The 10,681-nt window shown below is 57.3% G+C and overlaps 1 protein-coding gene across 2 annotated transcripts; it reads right to left on the bottom strand.

The window, feature by feature from the left end:
- Window positions 1-332: 332 nt before the first annotated feature.
- NEK8 (NIMA related kinase 8) lies at window positions 333-10,263 on the bottom strand. 2 transcript variants are annotated; one of them, XM_063173908.1, is made up of 15 exons: window positions 10,195-10,263; window positions 9,685-9,890; window positions 8,513-8,745; window positions 7,765-7,896; window positions 7,384-7,592; window positions 6,911-6,990; window positions 6,460-6,641; window positions 6,110-6,260; window positions 4,899-4,975; window positions 3,647-3,764; window positions 3,219-3,369; window positions 2,941-3,104; window positions 2,567-2,725; window positions 2,330-2,488; window positions 333-792 (listed from the first exon to the last, which is right to left on the bottom strand). In XM_063173908.1, the coding sequence occupies exons 1-15, from the start codon at window positions 10,239-10,241 to the stop codon at window positions 764-766; spliced, it is 2,097 nt and encodes a 698-aa protein (XP_063029978.1). In that variant the 5' UTR covers window positions 10,242-10,263; the 3' UTR covers window positions 333-763. The 2 variants fall into 2 exon arrangements, with proteins under 2 accessions (XP_063029978.1, XP_063029979.1); XM_063173909.1 differs by lacking the exons at window positions 9,685-9,890; window positions 10,195-10,263 and adding an exon at window positions 9,242-9,379.
- Window positions 10,264-10,681: the final 418 nt, after the last annotated feature.

Below are 10,681 nucleotides of genomic sequence, written 5' to 3'. Positions count from 1 at the left end.
CAAAACTGGGTTAAAAAACTTCCAAGTACTGACAATCACTGGCTGTGTTTTGCTGCCTTCCCTAGCTCAGCTGGGAGCCAGTGAGCCGGTCAGCAGCAGGACTGAGGAGCCTGAGGACAAATGTCAGCTGGAGGATCCTCCAGCGAGCTCCTGGGGCCAGGGGAGGCTGTAATTGGAAAGCCCCAGGCAGCATCTGGGGAGAGCTGTGCAGCACAGGGAGGCTGCTCGTGCAGAGCTCGGCCAGCCGTGCAGGCAGGACCCTCCAAAGTGTGCTCAATAAATGGGTGAAACGTTTTAGGGGGGGGATGGGAAAGGACAGACTTCTCTAATTAGCAAAGAGGTTTGCATTTAGTCACCCAGCACAGCGCCTGGGGCCCTGACTCCAGACGCTGCTGTGCAAAGGCTGACAGCTCTCTCAGACACGGAGCTGTCAGCCTGGGCTTTGTAACCAGAAACAGTTTCCACAGAGGAAAACAACCTCTGTGCTCATCACTCTTCCACACAGGCACTTCCAGCAGGGAGGGGAAGAGGCACGGTGTGACCCCCTGAAGGCAGCACCAGAGCTCTGGGCACGTCCAGCGCAGTGACTCTCAGGCACTGGAGGTTCACAGTGACAATTCAATAAGTGAGACCAGCTCTGGTTCCTTGGGAACCATCGTTAGGAGATCTCTGTTTCCAGACTGCTGCCTTCAGAGTGCAGCTGAGGAGCTCTGGAGCCAGGCCACCGTGGGCAGCAGGAAGAGCAGGATGTGGCTGCTCTCACTCACTGGGAAGGCGACTCCTCCACGACAGCTGAAACAAAAAGAGAAAAGATTGAGATTTAGCTGGAAGCCCCACTTTGATGAAGCTACAAGAAGTGTTCTGCCCCACACAAGCCTGATATCCCACAGATGGGCACCAAAATCCCTGTCCTCTTCCCTACAGGAAGCCACTGCAAGACCTCAGCAGTGGCACAAGCAAGGCAACACCCAGTAGGACAAAATGCAATCTCTTGAGGTTTGTGCTCTCCTCCTCTCCAGCCTGGCTTCTCCCAGTTATTCTGTTTGCAGTGGGATTGAGAGAAGGGAGCAGCAGGAGCTCATGATAACCTGGGCAGCAGCCCAAGCCAGTCAAAAGTGGAGTTGGTGCCATGGGAGGAGCAGAACAGCCACCCCAAAGGTAGAGTGCAGATTGCCTGTGCCAGCACCCTCCCGGGCCAGATCACAGCAGCAATGACATCACATGTGTCACCAGATCTCGTGTTCTCGCTGGAGAAATTTCCAGGCAGATTGAGCTGTGTGAAAGCCCAAATCTCAGCTTTTTACAGAGCTCTCAGTGCTTTTTTGCACGCTGGTTGCTGAGGGATGCTGGGGCAGGCAAGGCTGCTGCCCTCACACCGCTGAGTTTGCACTCCTGGTACTGGGACAGGACAAGGTTTTGGGACAGCAGTGGGGGTACACACTCAGTCCCTGCTCTTACAGTGCTGCAGGTGGGAGTCCACAGACCAGCTGCCACAGAGTGCAGGGCAACTCGAGCAGCGGAAGGGGAGAGCAGCCTGCAGTCTTCCTGCAGAGACAAAACCCTTTTACTGCCATGACAAATGCCCTACTTGTTCCTGAGCCTGGGGACTCGGCCATTCCCTGCCCCTTCACGTGGCAGCAAACATCACATGAGAGCTGGGCACTTGCAGGGGAGGAACAGAGCCAGGGCCGATTCTGGGGCTGTCAGCCGGGCCTCCTCCCCTCAGGGCTGTAATTAGCCTCCTTGAAGTGGGCTGGGGCTGGAATCCCTCAGCCCAGGCTGAGGCCATCATCAGCCCAGCACAGGAGGAAGAAAGGCCCCTGCAGCAGTCTGGGCCAGGCTCCCGTTGTGCATCCAGGCAGGAAGGGCAGGTCATGCCATGGGCACGTTTTAACCCAGCCACGATGCTGCCTTTGGCCCTAGCAGAGAGGAACCACAAAACCATTGCTATCTTTTCCAAACCACAATGGCAAGGCAGCAGCCAAAATGACGCCTCAAATCTCAGCTTCTATTTCAGCAGCATCAATTAGAGAGCTGCTCTTTTTGGATACTCAGTGGACCGCTGGCAGGGTAGCTTGGCCAGCCTACCTGTCTGGGAGTGCACCAGACAGCCTCTGCCATCCCTTTGCTCCCCTTGCCCAGTGGGAGAGGCAGTGTCACAGAGTTGAAGGGAAGTAGGGGAATTATTTTGGGCTTGAAGTTATTTCTATTCATCTACAGCTCAAGGAGGACTAGAATAACAGTGAGCTTACATGCCAGAGTTACTCAGCACAGCCCCAGTCTGGCTGGGTCCTCATGGCAGAATCACAGGCACAAAGCCTTTACTCACGCTTTACTGCCAGCAGTGTGTTCCCGTGGCAGCAGGCAACAGAGGTCACCAGGTATGGATGTGTCTCCTCCAGCTGCACTGGCCTTGGCACTCCTGTCTCCTCATCCTTCCTGCCCAGGCGTCCCCTGGCTCCTTTCCCCCACGTGCACACCTCACCATCTGCAAAGGGATATAAACACCTCACTGCACACCTGCCTTGGCCTCCTGCAGCCCAGGACACGGGGCCTTCAGCCTCACCTGCTCCAATGGCCACAGTGAAGGCATCTCCACAAGCCACCACGGTGACCTTCATGGTCTCCAGCCCCACGACCAGGTGGGGCACGCGGCTGTTGCGGCAGGAGTTGGTGCCCAGCTGCCCGTGCTGGTTGCTGCCAAAGGTGTAACAGTGGCCAGAGGCTGACAGCAGAGAGAAGAGACACAACTGGCCGTCACTTGGGACACACTGAGACCCTAGAAGCTCTTTGCTGTCTCCAGGCTGAGCATCCTGCTCCACAGAGCTTCAACACTGGGAGCAGGGTGTCTCTTGAGAGACTGTCCATGGGAAACAGGCAGAAGGAAGACAGGGAAAATGCAGGTGTCCCCCTTCTCAGAATGTGGGCACACACCCTCACCTGTGACAGCAGCTGAATGTGCTGTACCAATGTCAGCACACACAATGGGCTCTTGATTCAAGGGGGCTGACTGGGCACACACAAACACAGTGGCCTCCTCCACCTGGTCCTCTGGGGAAGGCTCCTCTGCTGAGCTGATCTGGTCCAGGCCCAGCTTGTTACACCTGCACAGGGAAAATCTCTGGGATCACACAAGGATGTCTTCTGGAGCCCCTTGGTCACAACACAGACAGGCCCAGGAGGGTAAAATGTGGGGCATGGACCCTCACCCCTCTTACCTGTTGCTCCCACAAGCAAGAATCTGGTTCTTCACTGTGAGCACCATGGAGGAATCGATGCCACAGATGACCCTCTGAGCCTCGTGCTCCGGAGGGACTGTGACCTGCTGGGGGCAGTTGTGGCACTCCAGGGTGCCCAGCCCAAGCCGACCTGGTAGGAGGAACAGAGCAGGGAACAGCTGATGGGAACACACCCTGAGCACAGCCCCACTGAGAGCAGCACTGACACAGCTGCTGCAAGAGCCCAGCTCAGGATCCCAGAAAGCAGCAAAACCCAAAGCACAGGGACCCTGGTATGCAGCAAAACAGCTGCAGCTCCTCCACAGCCACCCACCCTGGCACATCTGGAGGGGACTGTGGGCAAGCAGGGCCAGCAAGGGGAGCGGGAACAGGCACGAGCCCTGTTCTGCAAAACAGACTTCTCTTACCGTTATCCCCCCTGCCCCAGGCAAACACTTCCCGTTCGTTGGAGACCGCCAGGACGTGAGATGCACCACAGGCCACCTGCACCATCTCGTAGCCCAGCAGGGCCTCCACAATCTTGGGCTGGCAGGGGAAGAGCAGCAGCCGTCGGCCCAGACCTCCCAGCCTGCCCGGCTGCTCCCATCCCTCCCACCCGGCCCCCCCAGACTCAACACAGCGCTGGCAGCATCCCAGCGTTCATCCAACACAAACAACAGAGAAATTTCTGGGTTTTTTTTTTTTGTTCCAAACAGTCTTCAAAGGGATAAGAGACTACGTGCACGCAGCACAGAAGATAATGCAAACATCTCTGGGGCGGAAGAAAGCAGCCAGCACGAGAGTTTGGAGAGGGAAGAAGTTCAGCAAGGGTTGGGATTCGCCCCCCTGCCCATGTGGGGAGTGCCAGGGGCTGTGAACGCCTGCTCTGAGCAGGCAGGGGCTTGGTGCAGGATGTGTTGGCTCAGAGGAGCAGTGAGTTAACGGCTCGGATTCATTAAGGGCTGGAGGGAGCAGGATCTCCACATTTCACCCGGCCCCTGCTGTGACCTGCTGTTAGATCTGACACCTCGCCTCATACTCATTATCATCCTCCAGTGAAAAGCACCGTTTGTTGGGATCTGGCTGCTGCTTCCAACTGGGCTCCCCTCCCCAGCCATAAGCAGGGAGCAGCTCAGCTCTGGGAGGAGCAGGAACAAACGGGCCAGCTGAGCACAGTGACAAATGGCACCAGTCCCCAGGCTCGGCTGGGAGCCATGGGCTGCTGCCACATCCGAGGAAGGAGCTGGAAGGGAGCAGTGAGCCCTCAGCCCCAGTGCTCCGAGCCAATCGGAAACACACAGCTCTTCTTTAAATACTGGCTCCTTTGAAAAATAACTTTTCTCAGTGAACCCTGGCAGCTGCAGGCCAAGAGTGAAGCAGGCAGGTGTGTGATTGGAGGCAGGCTCCAAGCTGGGAGCCTGCCAACAGCAACCACAAGGCAGCTCTTGACTTCCCCCACGCTCAAAGGGATCATTGTGTAGGGGGGGCAGAGAAAGAGAGAGGCAGGTTGGGTCTTTTAAAACCCGCAGTGACAGGGAGAGGAGGGGGAGGGGGTCAGATGCCAGAGCATGCCTGGGATGCACATCCCTGGAGCTGGGATGAGCCCCCTCACGTGGTGCAGAAGCCACGATCCATCCTTTACCCCGGGGGAGAAGCACACCCAGCAACCTCTCCACCAACCTGGCTCACATCCGTGAAGTTTCCATGCCCCAAACAGCCATTGCTGCCGCTGCCGAAGGTCATGATTATCCCCCTGTCTGCAGGAGCAGAAAGGAGCCCTGTCAGTGGCACATGGGAGGCCCTGCAAGGCACACGTGAGGCCCTGCGAGGTGACACAGCTGAGGGGTGGCCGTGGCTCCCAGGACATTGGACCCACTCTGACTCAGAACGAGCTGCACGGGTCACAGAGCCTTCAGAGAGCTCCGAGGGAGCTGCAGGAGCTTCCAGAGAGCTGTAGGAGCTCCCAGAGAGCTGCAGGGGCTCCCAGGGAGCTGCAGGGGCTCCCAGGGAGCTGCAGCCTCACCGTGCTGCAACGGCTCGACAAACAAACAGCAGTGATAAGAGCACTGAGATAGCATTGCTGCAGCTGTGTAGGCAGGAGTTGAGAACCCCAGGGTCTGTCAAGGTGTTAAAGTCACAGAGGCAGTCCCTGAGCAGCTGCCCAGCACAGAGGTGGCAGGAAACTCCATGGGAGGTAGGATAAACACATGCCCATGGAGTTTGCCCACTGTGTATCTGCTGTTTGCTGCTCTGACCCCCAGGAGAAGAACAAACAGAGCTCCCACAGGACCACTGGGAGGGCTTTGCTCCACAAACATGGCCTTGGACTGGTGTGTGTGCTCCACTTCCAACCAGAACACTTCCTGGGCTGCTCTGAGGGGGCTTCAAACCCAGCTTTCCTGCAGTGTGAGGACAACCAGCCCTGCAGCAGCTCACACTGACTCCTCACCGTGAAATCAGTCCTTGCTGGTCACTGCATGTGCCCATGTCACACTCACAGAGTATGTGACAGATATTCTCCTCACACTGCAGTCCCCATTCAGTTCTGGTTTCAGGTGACACCAGTGCAACCAGGACAACAAGCACAGGAGATTTCATAGAATCATAGAATAATGTAAACCTTTAAGATCAATCACCTAAGTCCAACTGTTTGCGGCCCTCCCTACACCAGACAGGTTGGGACCAAGTTGACCAGTGTGGCATCACAGGAGGACCATGTTTGCCCTTTCTGATTCCCACCTGATGCTACATGAGAGGCCACAGAGGCCTCTGTGTCACCCCAGCCCAGAGCACCTCTCTGGTTCCTCTCTGAGCAGGCTCCCCAGGCACTCCCACTGGGTTTTAGGGGGTTCTGGGAGTCAGGCAGGTGGAGGCAGGAGGCAGCAGCTCACCTGTGAGGCAGGCTGTGAAAAGATCACCACAGGACACGTGTTTGATGGTCACTCCTGACTGGCCCTCCAGAAAGCGGGACACAAACTGAGGCTGGAGCTGCTCAGTGGCTCCTGGGAGAGAAGGACCCCCAGCAGCACCCATGGGAGGAGCCTGGTGCAGAGAAGCCATGGAAGAGCTGGTTTGGAGAACACTGATGAACCCCTTCCACAGGCTTATCAGCATTACCCACACCCTGGCTGGGACTGCAGGCCTGGAGGAGGCAGTGCCAGGGTCTGTGAGTGAGCAGAAATGCCTTTTTCACAGGAATCACACATCCAAGGCTCCACATCCCAGCTTCCCTGTCACTCACCTCCCAGAGGATGAGCCTCCCAGATTTGGTGACCCCAGCCTTCTGTGTCCTGCCAGCAGAGACCTGCACCACCTCAGTGTTCAGCATGGGCAGGCGCAGGGGGGTGGTGATGCCACTGCCCCACGTGTAGATGGAGGACAGGGGAGGGGGGATTCCTGTCCTGCCTGAACCACATCGGGCACCTGTGGGGCACACAGAAATCATTCATGTGCATCCCTGACTCTTCTCCCACGGGAAAAGTGACAGCAGCAGCCAGTGCAGGTGCCAGCACAGCTGCCAGAGCCAGACCTGTGCTGGTCCAAGGGGCTGCAGGGCTCCTCCAGAGCTCAGGGAAGGTGAGATTTCTAAAGTTCCTCTCTCCAGAACCCTGAGTGCCTCTCTGACTCGTGTCATCCAAAGGAAAGGGTGTTTCCAAATGGAGCTGAGTTGAACACACCATGCCAGAACTCACCCCTCTGCCTGGCACTGCTTGCCCGTCCCTCTGTCCGGCTGTGGGTCACTGTGGGCACCGGAGCCAAGGGTTTTTCAGGCCTGCCAAACCAAAACCCAGCCTTTAATGTCCTGCAGAGCCCTGGATCACAGAATCTGGGCAGAGCTACAGCAGAAGCCATGGGTGGAATCACTCCCAGCACTGCTTTAAACAACCTGAGAGAGGAGAGCTGGCACCAGCTCACTTCCCCCTGTGCTCACCATGCTCTGTTTGCTGTCACTGTGATGACAAGCCCACACCTGCCATGGCACCTGCCTGGCTCTGAGCCCCTCGGCCGAGCTCAGCCAGCAGCAGCTGCACATTAGGCAGCACAGCAGAGTGGCATTGGGAAAATGCTCCCTTTGGAGCTCAGAAGGGAGGCAGTCAGCTGGTCAGCCATGCTGTGGGCTGTGGCAGCCCCTCCCAAGGGACACTGAGGTGGCAGTGTCACTTGCCTCCTCATTTTGACGCTGCCCACGTCTGTGTAGAGGTTGAGGAGGGGCCGGATGCAGATGGCCTGGGCCATGATCTCGTTCAGCTGGGGCCGTTTGGAAGGATCCAGGTTGAGCATGCTGAGGATGAGCTGCCGCAGGTCGGGGCTGTACCGATCTGAGATCGGGGCAAACGTCCCGCTCATGATCTTCAGCACTAAGGCAGGAAGGTTCTGGAGAGAAAACAACACACAAACAGCGGCTGGGCAGTCAGGGGCGAGGCCAAGGAGGAAGGAGCTCTCAGCACTGCCCTCTGCCTTCACAGAGAAGTGATCCCAGCACACATTTTCACCTCTGTGAGAGGCCACGGCTCTCTGTGCTACGTGTAAACCGCACGGCTCTTACCGCAGCTTCGAAAGCCCTCTTGAGGCTGGCGAGCTCGTAGAGCACACAGCCCAGGGCCCAGATGTCACTCTTCTGGTTGTAAGGCTTCCCTTCACAGAGCTCTGGGGAGATGTAGCACGGAGTTCCCACCACCTACAAGAGACAAAAATTTACCACAGCGCAGTGAAACTGGGGCAGAGAGGTGGAGAGAGGGAGGTTTGGTGCAGAGCTGGCTGGAACACCACCAAGCAAAGCTCCACAGAGCTGGCCTTTTGTTCCCTTGGCATCAACAGCTGCCTGAAAATCTCAGTGAAAAACAAGAGGATTTGCCTTTCCAGTGACACATACAGTGATTGCCTCTAATTTTGCTTCTATCCACTTGAGAGAATCAGAGCTTAGAGCGTGATACAAACGTCTGGTCAGATTAGCCCAGGTGGGGAGAGACACTAAATGTCAAGCAGAGAAAGGAGATTAAGGCAGCATGGGAGTGCACAGGCAGGAATTTATTTGCTAAGGATGTGTCAGACGAGTCTGCAAACACCACCCCCAGCAAGAGCCACCCTGCCTGCCCTCACCATGGACTCAGACACCTCATCCTCTCCCACCTTTTACTTTTCTGCAGCCCACAGAGCCACAGCAAACTCAGCCATGAAGATATCAGCCACGGAACGAAGCAGCACTGCCTAAAGCCACTTCCCAGAGATGACTGTGAGCCAAATCCAGAATTCCCAGTGTGCTGCCAGGGGGTGAGAACTGCCCTGCCACTCACTGTGTAGGCTTTGCTCTTGCTGCTCAAGATTTTGGAGATGCCAAAGTCTCCGATCTTGACGATCATGCGGTGCTTGTCCAGGAGGATGTTCTGGGTCTTCAGGTCACGGTGCAGGATCTGCTTGGTGTGCACATGGTGCAGGGCCAGGAGGATCTGCACGAAGAAGTGCAGGATGGTGTCCTCATCCAGCAAGGAATTGCAGCGCTTGTGGATGAACTCTGCCAGAGTGCCCCCTGCAAGGAGCAAACAAAGGGCTGTGGGCACAGGACAGCACAAACCTGGCCTAAAACTGGGGGGATTTTGCCATTTTGGCATCCTAACAAGGCAAGCATGTGGGATAAACACATCCTGCTGCGATAAGCAGCACATCCTCCAATGCTCCTGAACAACGGCAGCGCAGTTGGTGGGAGGAAGAAACAGCCAGAGAGAAGTTATCGTTGATACATTATCAAAAGCAGGAAAAGAAACACTAAAATTACAGCTCTTGGAAGAGGACATAAACCTCCACGGCAGAACAAGATCAGCCTGTTCTGCAGAGCAGAATTCTTGCAGTCCAAGAGGCCACGTGGCACAGAGAGGCCCCTGTCAGGAGGGGAGGTCCAGATTCAGGGCTCACATACAGATTTGAGCAAACCCTCATGCAAATGTTGATTTCATCTGAAACTCCACAGGAAACCTTGTTAGAAATGTGGGGCCAACAGAGTTGACACAGGGAAATGTGGCTGAAACCTGAGGCAGGGCAGATGGTAGCATGCTGATCAGGGACAGAGAGGTTTGAAATCTCCTTGTTTTGGATATGGTCAGCAGGTGTAAGGCATATAATCATGGAGTGGCTGAGCTTGGAAGGGACCTTGTGAGGTCACTCCTCAAGGAGAGCCACTGAGCTTGTCCAGGACCAGAATCTTTTGAGTATCTTCAAAGATGGTGACTCCACAACCTGCATCAATGCTTGGTGACCTGGCTCACGGTCAATCTGGTGTCCATCAAGAACCACAGATACTCTTCTACAAAAATGTCTCCTCAAGAGAGACAGGCTTGGTCTCCTGGGGGTGCAAAGCCAGGATTGTTACAAGGAGCACAAAGTGCTTGACCCAAAGAGAGCCAAGTGCTTGGCACGCCCTGGACCTGCCCAGGGAGCAGCTACAGGCACTGTAGGGGACAGCAGGGCCCACCTGGGGCGTATTCCATGGCGATCATGAGCGCCTTGTCCTCCAGGAAGTTCTCGTAGTACTCGATGACATTGGGGTGGCTGAGCAGCTTGAGGACCTGGCACTCGTTCTGCGCTGCCAGCCGCTCATCCTTGCTCATCTGCTCCACCGGGATCTGCTTCAGGATCACCAGCTTCTGGTCGGCCTTGCGTAGGCACAGGTGCACGATGCTGCGGGGACAGGGACGGGGCCTCAGCGCGGGGAGGGGGACACAGCAAAGGGCCTGGCCATCACCCTGGGGTGACACAGGTCGCCCGCAATCCCCCCGCCCCGTGGTGTCACGCACTTTGCGCCATGTCCCCCCGGGGTGTCACACACTTTGTGCCATGTCCCCCCGGGGTGTCACACCCCGGCCGACCCCGCATTGCCGTGGCCACAAGCGCCTCGCTGCCCCAGGGAAGCGGCTCAAAGGCCTCCCGTCCGGAGGTACAAGGACTGTAGCCGTCCCCATCGCCCATCCCCGGCGCCCCTCACCCGAAGGCCCCTCGCCCCACCACCCGGATCCGCTCGTATTTCTCCATCCCTGGGCCCGGCTCCTCCCGTCTCCATGGAGACACTTCCGCGCTGCTACGGCGGCCGCGGGCGGACAAACCGCGCCGCTGTGTACGGCTGTGTACGGCCGGGGGGCTCCGTGGTTCGGTCGGGGGGTAACGTCACCCCCCGCTTGGGTGACACCCCAGTTCCACCGGCAGCCAGACCCTCTCGAGTGTGAGAGAGACGGGGCAGAGAGGTTTGAGGTGCGCTGGACTGCCCGCCCACACTGCGGGATGCCAGCAGGACCCCCCGCACCCACATAGAGCGGCGGTGTCCCCAGCAGCCTCCAGCCCCAAGCCGGGAGGGGCACCCACTGCGGGGACTGCTCTGCTGCGGGGCCAGCACAAGGGGCACGAGTCCCCTCCATGGCCCCCCAGACCTGCTTTAGTTCCCCCAGGACCACGAGCATCCCCGAGACCGGGCGCGA

Source organism: Melospiza melodia, chromosome 21, assembly GCF_035770615.1.
Source record: "Melospiza melodia melodia isolate bMelMel2 chromosome 21, bMelMel2.pri, whole genome shotgun sequence".
Taxonomy (NCBI): Eukaryota; Metazoa; Chordata; class Aves; order Passeriformes; family Passerellidae; genus Melospiza; species Melospiza melodia.
This window is presented reverse-complemented; position numbering and strand designations above follow the sequence as displayed.